This window comes from Ursus americanus, chromosome 35, assembly GCF_024610735.1.
Source record: "Ursus americanus isolate L20-20 chromosome 35, mUrsAme1.1.p, whole genome shotgun sequence".
Lineage (NCBI taxonomy): Eukaryota > Metazoa > Chordata > Mammalia > Carnivora > Ursidae > Ursus > Ursus americanus.
In genome coordinates, this window is record NC_142161.1 from 15,082,346 (window position 1) to 15,094,759 (window position 12,414).

The 12,414-nt window shown below is 34.1% G+C and overlaps 1 protein-coding gene across 8 annotated transcripts in view; it reads right to left on the reverse strand.

The window, feature by feature from the left end:
* The window catches only part of RALGAPA1 (Ral GTPase activating protein catalytic subunit alpha 1), a 258,245-nt gene that overhangs the window by 84,809 nt on the left and 161,022 nt on the right, over positions 1 to 12,414 (reverse strand). For all 8 annotated transcript variants that reach the window (XM_045799896.2, XM_087858978.1, XM_087858977.1 and 5 more), the window contains 2 exons: positions 8,487 to 9,351; positions 6,064 to 6,135 (listed from right to left, as the gene is read on the reverse strand). In XM_045799896.2, the coding sequence (XP_045655852.1) occupies positions 6,064 to 6,135; positions 8,487 to 9,351 (937 nt within the window). The remainder of the gene's footprint in view (positions 1 to 6,063; positions 6,136 to 8,486; positions 9,352 to 12,414) is intronic.

Sequence of the window (12,414 nt, forward strand, 5' to 3'; positions counted from 1 at the left end):
AGAGAAACAAAAGATAAAATGAACTTGTGGGACTTCATCAAAATAAAAAGCTTCTGCACAGCCAAGGAAACAGTCAAAAAAACTAAGAGGCAGCCCACGGAATGGGAGAATATATTTGCAAATGACACTAAAGATAAAAGACTGGTATCCAAGATCTACAAAGAACTTCTCAAACTCAATACATAAGAAACGAATAAACAAACCATAAAATGGGCAGAAGATATGAACAGACACTTTTCCAAAGAAGACATACAAATCGCTAACAGACACATGAAAAAATGTTCAAACTCATTAGCCATCAGGGAAATTGAAATCAAAACCACACTGACCTTACGCCAGTTAGAATGGCAAAAATTGACAAGGCAAGAAACAACAATTGTTGGAGAGCATGTGGAGAAGGGATCCCTCCTACATTGTTCGTGGGAATGCAAGTTGGTACAGCCACTCTGGAATACAGTGTGGAGGTCCCTTAAAAAGTTAAAAATTGAGCTACCCTATGATCCAGCCATTGCACTACTGGGTGTTTACCCCAAAGATACAGACGTAGTGAAGAGAAGGGCCATATGCCCCCCGCAATGTTCATAGCAGCATTGTCCACAATAGCTAAATCGTGGAAGGAGCCGAGATGTCCTTTAACAGATGAATGGATTAAGAAGATGTGGTCCATATATACAGTGGAATATTACTCAGCCATCAGAGAGAACGATTACCCAGCATTTGCAGGAACACGGACCGGACTGGAAGAGATTATGCTACGTGAAATAGGTCAATTAGAGAAAGACAATTATCATATGGTTTCTCTCATCTATGCAACATAAGAACTAGGAAGATTGGTAGGAGAAGAAAGGGATAAAGAAAGGGGGGGTAATCAGAAGGGGGAATGAAGCATGAGAGACTATGGACTCTGAGAAACAAACTGAGGGCTTCAGAGGGGAGGGGGGTGGGGGAATGGGATAGGCTGGTGATGGGTAGTAAGGAGGGCACGTATTGCATGATGCACTGGGTGTTATACGCAACTAATGAATCATGGAACTTTACATCAAAAACCAGGGATGTACTGTATGGTGACTAACATAATAAAAAAGTATTATTATAAAAAATATATATGTTAATTGACTTTATATTATCAGTAAGGCTACCGGTCAAGAGTAGGCTATTGGTAGTTAAGTTTTCAGGAAGCCGAAAGTTATATGCAGATATTGAACTGCATAGGGATGGGGTGGGGTTGATGCTCCTAATTCCTGTCTTGTTTAAGGGCCAACTATACAATGGAATTCAGCCATAACAAAGAAGGAAATCCTGCCATTTGTGACAACTTGGATGAAACCTGAAGGCATTACACGAAGTGAAATAAGTCGGACAGAGAAAGACAAATATTGTATGTTCGTATTTATATGTGGAATTTGAAAAAACTGAACTTACAGAGAACAGACTGGTTCCAGGGGTGGGGGCAGGGAAATGGGCAAAATGGGTGAAGGTGGTCAAAGAGTATAAACTTCCAGCTGTGAGATGAGTAAGTTCTGGGGAAGTAAAGTACAGCATGGTAACAGTTAACAGAATTGTATTATAAATTTAAAGCTTGCTAAGAGAGAGGATTTTTAAAGGTCTCAGCATACAAAAAATTATAACTATGTAAGGTGATGAATGTGTTAACTAACCTTACTGTGGTAATCAATTTTGCAATATATATATTTATAAATCATTATGCTTAAACCATAATCACAATGTTGTATATCAATTCTATCTCAATAAAGCTAGAGGAAAAAACTTTGATGGATGGTATGGAAAGACATAATTTATTTTTTAAAAAGAGCAAAAAAAAAAAAATCCCACAAAACTAAAATGAGAAAAGGAACATAGCAGAATTATGATGTGCGTGTATGTACTAATCTCTACTAGTATGCATTTTGAAAGTCTCAATGAAAAGGAGTTTTGTAAAAAAAAAAAAAAAAAAAACAAAAAACAAAAACAAACCCAAAAAACACTGAAATTGACCCAAGAGCTAAAAGAAAACCCAGAGGCTAATAATGACGAAACAAACTAAAAGAATTAGAAATTTTACTAGTTATTCCAAATTTTCAAACAACAGATAATATTCATTTCATGAAGCTGGCTATAACCTTAATTCTAAACATAGGAAGAACAGATACAAAATTAAATAAATACAGAATATGCTTAGAAATGGGCTATACCCTAATTCAAAATGAAAGTTTAGCAAATTTAACACAACAGGAAGTCAAATGACCCAGTAGGTTATTCCAAGAATTACTTAATATTAGCAATCTAGTGATACTACCTACAATATACTTGAATTAGTTAAGAAAGCAAAACTATATGAAAATTTGAATAGATGCTGGAAAAGATTCCAATAACAGGATGTCCACTCTTACAATAACTATTTAACACTGTAGTGCAAGTTCTAGTCAATGCAATATGATATAAGCAAAAATAGACATAACTTTTAGAAAAGAGATTTATAAGATAATTACATATCTACACAGATTCGAATAGACAACTATAAAATGTTAAAAATAAATAAGATAATTCACTAAATTATTTGGATAGCAAAATATAATGGGAAAAAATTCTATTTAGAATAGCATCACAACAATAAAATAAAATAACCCTAAAAGTAATGCCTCGGTCTCAGAATAAATGAAAGACACACCATAATTATGAATGGGAAGAATGATGGTAGCAAATGTACTTATTCTCTCCATATTAAAGTTTTATTGTAAATCAAAACCAAAATACCAATGGGATGTTTTTCTGGAAAAGAATAACATAATTCTAACATGTATCCAGAAGAATAAACAGGTGAGAATATCTAAGAAAAGAATACGTATGAAAAGGGTGAGGAAGAAGACTGGGTCTATCAGATATTAAGTTATAAAGCTATAATAAACACTAACATCTGCACAATATTGATAGACAACTCAACAGAAATGAAGAGACAGCTCTGAAATAAACATGTTAATATATGAAAAAGGAAACATCAAATCAATGAGAAAGGTATGGATTACTCAACAAATTATAGAAATAAACTATCCTCCAATATTCAAGCTAGTTCCATTTCTTATTCAATAAACTAAAATGTATTCCAGAAGAAATAAAGAATTAAATGTAAAATAACTACAATTGCAACTAAGCAATTATGGATCTAGAAGGAAATACAGAGCATTTAACTGATTTCAAGACAGAATTCTCTAAGCACAATAAGTAACTGAAAAAAATCCAAAGAAAGAAGAATGAGAAATAAAATTACATAAAAATGAAAAACCTGTGTGCTAAACAACATGAAGTTGTTGAAAACTGGAAGTCAGACAACTAACTGGAAAACTCCCACAATATGTACAAAAGTTAATCCTTAGATAAACATATCTAGGAGAGCTCTTGCAATTAAGAAAAATTTCCTTTTAAATAGTAAAAGGACACTAAGAGGGAATTTGAAAAAAGATTAAAATTTCTTACAGATACATGAAAGATATTAACTTCACTAGTAGTGAAGAACAATACATTAAAGAGATACCATGATTTGCCTTTCAAGCTAGAAAAGATTTAGAAAATGTGACCAATACCTTGTGTTGGCCAGGCTGAAGTTACATTAGTGGTCTTACACAGTGTTGGTAGGATTAGAAATTAGTACTTAGTGAAAAGTAATTCTGCAAAATGTATGTCCTAAAATAAGTTCTTATGCTTTGATATAGTAATTCCATTTCTAGAAATCTGTCCTAGGGCAAGATATTAAAAACTTAAATGTCCAATAATTATAGAACCTGGCACCATAAAAAATTATTTTTGAGAAATATCAAACTTCCTGAGGAAAAAGCTCACAACATGATAAAGTCCTTTTTAAAAGATAGCTTACTGTATACATATTACAATGATTCCAGTTTTGTAAGACAAAAAATCGTTTGTATATCAAAAAAGAAAGACTGAAAATACATAAACAAATGTTATGTATTACAAATGTAATAGTGTTATATGGTTTATTTTTCTATTCTACATTTTCTATTAATAACTAGAGAAATTAAACATTATTTTTAAAGATTATTCTGAGAAAAGCTAAAAACAACCACAAAAACCAAAGAAGTGAGTAAAGATTATATTTTCTCATAAAATTTGGTAGTAAAAGGTGTGAAAGGGATAGACTATAGCTTGAAAGGATTGTAACTGAGGGTAGTTTTGTTTTCTTTTGTTTAAAGAAAGGTAACAAAAGTGTGCTTATGGTAAGGGGTAAGTAGAAATACATGATAAAGACACGATAACTTTTTGAAGATCCTAGAGCAAGCACAGGAGGTAGGAAGTAGAAGTATAGATAGGAAAGGAAAAAAAAGTGCTTTCTGAAACTGAATGTGAGCAAGAAAAGATGGCTCAATACAGAAATTTTAAAGAGAAGTTATAAGGCGGAATTGTTTGATGTGGGAAAGGAATAAATAATCTTGTTTACTTTTCATTCCTATAGAATAGTGCGGCATGGTAGTTTGTTTCAAATGAGTTCCCCAATTGTCAGAATCACTGGATTTAATTAATGAGAGGTGTGACTAATGTGTGTTAAAATGTGAGTGGGTGGAGGAAGAAAGGTTAGGAACTACTGTTTTACCAGACTGTCTTTCATATAGGAGGCCAAACATTTGAATTGAATCCTTAGTGAGGTTAGAATAGAGATGATCTTTTGACTATATGAAGGGCCTGAAGAACAAAGAAGTGGTTTATAATAATTAAGAAACAAAGTAAGTGAACAAGGGATAAGAAATTTGCTGAACAGGAGAGAAGGTACTGCTGAAGTAAAGGAGCATGAATCTATAGTAACTCTCTCTATCACGCTGGTTTGATCATTTTCCCTAGTAATATACTGCTGCCTAGGAGTAGAGAAAGTAGATGTTAAGAATGATTTAGATCAGGGGCACCTGCATGGCTCAGTTGGTTAAGCAATAGACTCTTGGCTTTGGCTTGGGTCATGATCTCAGGGTCCTGAGATCCAGCCCTGCATCAGGCTCCGCACTCAGTGGGAATCTGCTTGAGATTCTCTCCCTTTGCTCCTCCCCTCTCCCCACCAACTCACACCTGTGTGTACTCTCTCTCTAATAAAATAAAATCTTAAAAAAAAAGAATGATTCTGATCAGATAATTGATTATAGCCATGTATATATAGAGAGACAGATATAAACTTAAGTGGAAGAATAGTTTTGAAGATGCCAGAAATGGCATTTTTATAGTTGACAATGTGTGAGTTTGCTGACAGGACAAGTGAAATCAGAGGTGGGTGGCAGGCTGACTGTGGAAACAGAAAAAGCAAAAAACTGGAAACATAGAAGTACAAAACACCAACTGACTAAGATGTGAGAGAGTGAGAAATGGGTATTAAGCAGGTTGTGGATTTGAGATCTCAGAAATAGAGGCATTCAATTTATTGCTTTATTAATGTGTTTCTCGTTATATTGCCAAAAAAGCACCTATCCAAAAGTTTTATTTAGAGTCTAACAAGAAAGTAGCATATATACACGCCAACCTTACAGAAACTCCAGTTAAGTAATACTTTGCAGTTTCTAGTACTGGTTTCCCAGAAGTCTTGCTCATATACATCAAGAACGTAGATATCATTAAAATAATGGTATAATAAGATTTTACACATCAAAACCCACATGTAAATAGGTACATATCCAAGAGCTTAATGAGAAATCAGATTTATAGCAATAACCTATATCCATGTTCTTTGTCCCATTAATATTCTTTTGTATGTACTAGCTTGACCTCTGAAACTAATCAAAAAGGGTATATTTGGAACATCTAACTATGGGAAAACCTAAGGACATTTTATAAGTTCAGTTAGATTTCTGCCATCAAAAAAATTCTGAAATGCATAAAAAGGTATCAACTATTCATAGATACCAAATATTTTAATGTAGCCCTGCATTTTTTTCAAAAAGTTCATTATTTAAAGGTATAAGTAAGTCAAATGCAGTTTCTGTTCAGAAAGTCAACAATACAGTATTATTCAGACATAAATAGAAATAGCTGACAGTTGCTAGTTATAAATCTGAAGGTTCTCCAACAACTTACCACTGTCTTGAATCCAAGTTCCTAAGTTCTCTAAGTAGTTTCTCATTTTTCTTCAGGAGATGAAAGCTCCTCCTAAATAGAGAAATTTATAAACATTTTCATCACCTTTGCAGTGAATGACATGACAGTCCTGGAAATACTTTCCACTCTACTCATGCAACTTTTAAACACTTTTCTTGCCTTTTCATACTTCTAACACAAAGGAGAACAGACCCTAAAAAAAATGTAAAGAATAAACGTCATTATTTCTACTGAGGCCCTCATAGATTTCTGTTAGTGGATCATTATCTATTGATCGCTTCAATTTTTCCTTGCAGGTGCTGTGAGCTTCTGAAACTCATATCCAGAAAAATGGATAAAAGTACTTGCAGGTTCCTTCTCAAGAGTCTCCTAAAATGTATATATAAGAGAGTTGCTCCTAATGAGAAATAAAATAGTCATAAAATCTAAATCATTACCAAGTAGGCATATGTAACCCAGATGGACTTAGCTTTCTTCCTTGTGTTACCTTACAGGTATTTTTTAAACTATGAAGCAATGTAGATATTTTACCAAATACATTCTATATGTGCTAAATATGTACAAATTATATTCATGAAATCAATGCTTCCCACCTTTAATTTTTCTCAAGACACAATATATGGACCATCCTACAGCAAGAGAAAGTGGAATGCACTTACATGAGTGGCAATTACCTACATTTGGACATATCACAAGGCAAACTGTATTCCTGACATAACATGTCTTCCCCATAAAGCAGAGAATACTCCCTTCTAATAAATGGAAGGGTTTAAATTGAGATTATAAATACTAGTTAAGCAAGTAGAATTCCATTTCAATGCTTCACCTGCATTTAAATTACTTTAAAATGTATCTGTCCAGTGATACCTGAGTTTCCCTCCTACTACAAATCAAACAAAAACAATACATTAAATAATGCCATGTCTTCCATATCCCCACAGCTTTTAGTATCATAGAAATTTAAAAAATAAATGTATAATAATGCTTTACACTAGTGTAGAATTTGGTATTTTATGTATATTATCTAATTGAAGGCTCACCATTATGTGAGGTGGGAGTGATTTCCTCAACTTATAGCCTGAAGCTTAAAGGTTAAATGACGCTAACCTGGTTCTTCTGATTTAAAATCTAATGCCTTTTCACTTAACTCTTAGCCAACTTACACGAGTATTTCGTGTTAACCTCAAGCTTTCAGTGAGGTTTTTTGCAACATGTGTAAGAAAACAAAATTTTAAAAAACGAAATATTTTTTTCTTGATGATAAATCTTGAGTTAACTTCTCTGATACAAGCAAGAAAAGATCATATTGCTGTTTGTCTAAAAAACCCACTAGGCTTATGTGACATAGTAAGAAATATATATTTGGGCTCTGCCCCAGTTTCTGACACAGAGCTCCTAAAACTCTGATAATTTCCTGAGCGATGAAGGTGACAGGAACGTCTTACGTAGAGTTCCTAAATCCCTTGCAATTTCCCTGGTAATAGGAGATCTTTTGTTCTGATGAGGTGATGCTTGGTGGGCTCCTGGATAACTTCAGGATGGGGCTTGGTCATCCGAAAGCACAAACCATGATTAGAAGCTTGGAACTTTCAGCCACCCCTATGGGGAGGGGAGACTGGCTGGAGACTGACTTAATAATTAATCATGCCTACGTGAAGAGGCCTCCATAATTATCCCTAAATTGTGAGGTTCAAAGAGCTTCCTTGTTATTCAACTCAATTCAATGCGCTCGGACAGTGGCAGACCCCAACTCCATAGGAACAGAAGCTCCTGCACTTGGGAAGCTTCCAGATTTCATCCTATACACCTCTTCATCTGCCTATTCATCGGTATCCTTTAACTACCTTTTATAATAAACTGCTAAATGGAAGTAAATGTTTTGTGAGCCATTATATAGCTAATTATCAAACCTGAGAAGGTAGTTATCTGATTTATAGCTAGTTGGTCAGAAATATGGACTTTCAACTGGTGTCTGAAGTGGGGGACAGTCTTGTGGGTCTGAGCCCTTAATCTGTTTGTGTTAACCCCAGTTAGTGCTGGAACTGCCTGGTTTGGAAAACCCACATATTTGGTGTCAGAAGTGTTATAAGAAAAAATAGTTTTTCCTATTAGCTTACGTGAAGGTTGGAAAAATAAGATTCTTTTCAATTATATGAGCTATAATTTCTAAGTCAGAAAGTTCTACTAGTCATTATTAAAATGTTAATAGTTAATTTATTGAGTTATCTTTTTATTCCCTTAGATCCTGATATAACACAGTGGTCTCAAAAAAAAAAAAAAACTGTCCAAAAGCCAAAGAACTAATTGGTGGATAAAATTTAGTGAGGAAAAGAAGAGAAACTAAAACGCCTGATCAAAAGATGAATAAGACTAATGTTAAAAAAAATCTCTTTGATTCTTACCTTTTGTCCCAGGAATTCATTCCCAATATACTAAGAAGCAATCTGCAATAATAAAATGCTGACTGAGGCTTCTGAGGTGTTGGTTCATCTTGCTCCACAGCTTTCATGTTTAAGTCATTAAAGTGTTTCTCAACAAATTCTTTCTCCTCTGTATGCTGCTTAAGGATAGCATTAATAACATCATTTTCCTGTTTTTCAGAAATGCACACAGGTTGTGGAGCAGGAATATTAAGTGAGATTCCAGTTCTCTGTAAGCATTCAGGACTAGTTATACCTAAATACTGCAAAAGCTCGTCAAGAACATCTTCTTCATCTCTTATGGTATCCCAAGTTGGTACAGTTTCTCTAAATCCTCTTTTAAACTGGAGGGAAATGCCATCATTTACTGTTGTATCTTCTAAGCATTCATTAGATGGAGGAGGCTCTTCTGGCTTCTCTTGGCGAGACAATGAAAGTATGAGTGATGTAGGTTCTGACAAGCCACTCACAGGAGGTGGTCCATACAGGATGGCAGAATCCCATGAGTATTTTCCGGAGAGATCACGTACTATGATTCTGACATTTGAATTGGCTGATGCAAGGCCAGCAGATAAACCTCCTCCGGGTATACTCTCTTCTGATCTGATCTGGATACAAGACACTAAGGTTGTATTGTTCAACACAAAGAACTGGATATTTGGACTCTCAAAGAGTTCAGGAGAAAGTTCAGTACTTTCACTGTAATGATTGTCATGATTTTCACACACCTGACTTGTTAACATGGCAGGACCACCACTCATTGGATAATGGCCCAAGTGATTTACCAGATGTGTTATAACAGTGCGGGCGGCTATAGAGATCAATCCTTGTTGCATCTGAGTTTTCACTAGAAAAAGAAATACAAGTGAGTGGGAATACTGCTGCTTCCTAGGAAGTCATGTTAACAATGAAATTATTAGACAACAGATGGAGATTTCCTTACATTATCAAAATTACATTAAAATATAAGAATAAATACGAATATTTCCAATTTAGATTCTGTACTACAGGAATGATGGCAAAGAAGAAAACTCTCTTTGATGAAGTTTTGTTAATTTTATAAAAAAGCCCTTTTTCAAAGTTTTGTTTATGGATTCATAATTTAAACTTAAGCCTTTATATGTAAATCATACTTTAAAAGAAGGATCACAAGTATTATAAATCACCTGAAATCACTTAGTACACACATTAGAAAGCCAATGAAATCCAAATGATAAGTTTCTTATCTCATGAGTAAATTCAGAGAGACAGCATGCCTTAAATGGTCATTTAATTACGGCTTTTATCAATGATATAAAAGTTTCAGAGAAAAGTAATCCTTCACTAAACTTTAGGAGTCAGAATCAATTTAAACAGTCAGTCGGTATAGCCAGTATATGCCACAAAAACTTTATTTTAAGGGAAAGCAAACTTTATGGGCCTGCTTATGTATTATATTTTTGTAAGATATCCTTCTGGGTCATTGTGGCCTAGTCTGAGCAGTTAGCTGTATGTAAGTAGCATTTGTCCTTCCTTCCTTAAACACATTAGGGGAAACAAATAAGTAAGGAACATATCCATATGAGTAGCTTTTTTAAAAAAATCATACCAAATAGTAAAAAAAGAAAACTCAAAGAATATGGCACTCCAGGGCCTGAAATGTCAGGACCTCAAGGAAGAGGAAAAGGGAGAAAGACGGCAGAAAACACAGAGAGAGAATAAAAGGGAGGAAGGAAGAAGTGGAGATAGATAATAACTTGTCAAAGCCCACGAGCCAAAGACTGCCAGCGTGATCCCAAGTAGGATTGATGTGGAAGCCAGTTCTGAAATCAGTGGGTCAAGAAAATGGGGGCAGTTTGGTGACGATTACCTTGACACTTTTCATCTAGGAGGCAGGGGAAGAGCTGTCATTGGTAAGGAAGTACTCATCATTCATGTTAGGATGTTTAGTTGTGTGTTTGTATGTTTACTGTATTCTTGTCTTATGTAATTATAGACAGGATTACAGAATGACTGTGTATCCATATCATTCTACCATAGTCTTAGAGTGATCTGGTCTGAGTATTGTTTATATTCCGAAAGGATTTTAATCATTTGGGAATACTATGGCCTACCTGCCATAATAAATCTAGATTTCAGAAGGTCCTGATGATCAAAGCATTATCTACATATAATAAATTCCTTAGTTTTAAGTGTATTTTGTGATGTATTCTGGTAACTGTACAGAATTGTGTAACCACCAACATAATATATAGTAAAATTCCCACATAAAAAGGAATAAATTGTACTTTATGTAAATTATATCTCAATAAATCCTACTTTAAAGTTTACAAGGACAGGGGCGCCTAAGTGGCTCAGTCGTTTGAATGGCTGCTTTCAGCTTGGGTCATGATTCCATGGTCCTAGGAGCCTACTTCTTCTCCCCCACTTGTGCTCTCTCACTCTCTCTCAAATAAATAAATAAAAGCTTTAAAAGAAATTTATAAGAACATTAGCTTGTGCACTGCTCATATGATACTTAAAAAGAGGCAAGAGAAAAAAACAGTGTTATATTTTCAAGGCCACAGCCCTCAAGATTCAGAATGAACACACCAGCTACAGGCAGAGATCAGTGAGAAACCAGCAGCTGTGCCATTAATAGCAAAAACATCTTCTTTCATCATTCCAACTCTAAAAAAGAAGAGTATTCTCTGGTCTTTGCTTGATTTTGAAATATTAGAGTATCAAAATTTTAATCTTCCAGTATCAATCAAATTTTGTTACTATATATATATATATATATACATACACATATGAATATTTTTCAATTTACTTAAAAAGTTCCAATTACATTGGGTTGCTCTTCAATTATAAATATGGCTAGTTCTGAAAATCAGCTATTCAACACTAGATAACACTAAATGATTAACCTTAATTCAATCCTACATTTTTAAGACCATATGCAAGCCAAGTAAAAAGATAAGTTACTGGATGATGAGAAACAGAGGGGTGGCTTGAATCTAGTGTCTGCTTTCCCTTCCCTTATTATAACTTAGAATTTAATGAATGTTCACACTGTTAGGGGCCTTACAGACAATCTAGCCAATACCTGTCATTTTGAACGTGAGGACAAGTGGATACAAGAGTTAAGGGATTTATCTGCCATAGAAGAACAAGGCTGGTTTTTTGCTTCCCAGTTCAGTGTTATTTCATCTTTACCACAACTCTAATTTTCACATTTTTCTCTTTTGTTAAAATACCCCTTTCTTTTGGCAAATCACTGTGACATATGGAAACAATGAATTCAAAATTTATTTTTTTTGTATAGTAACTTTAAAATATTATTTAGCGTAAATTATTATATAAAAGGGCCAGATCAATTGAAAAGCTCATTTAAATAAGACTAAATCACATTTTAAATGGTAATAAAATCATAACTAAAGACATTAAAAATTTTTTTGGTATATCAAATTTTTCTGTTCTTTTTCCTTCTTCTTTCCTTTTGAGTGATAAACTTAAATAGGTGACTTGTTCTAGGCAGTGACTCTTTTTTGTAGAGCATTTCTGAAGAAGTGAAAGAATGTAATTTAGTAGAAGCAGATCATAAAACAGAAACAAATTCCTGACTTCATCTCTGGCCTGAGCTGTGATCATGGAAAGATCACATACAATACCTTAAACCCCATTTTTCTCTAAGAATAATACAGATTTTTTATAAAGATGAATCAAAAACTCATATACAAAATTGGATATAAAAGAAGAAATATAAATCATTCGATTTTGAGAGCATTATAAGTAACACAGGTTTTATGAGTTCCTTTTTTCAAACTTACTTATAAATAAACTGCAAGAACAAGCCCAGTTCTTTCCCTAAAACAAAGCTCTAAGCCCATGTACCTGTCCATCCCATACATCCTCTTCTCAAAGGAAGAAATGGTGGGAATGCAGTTCA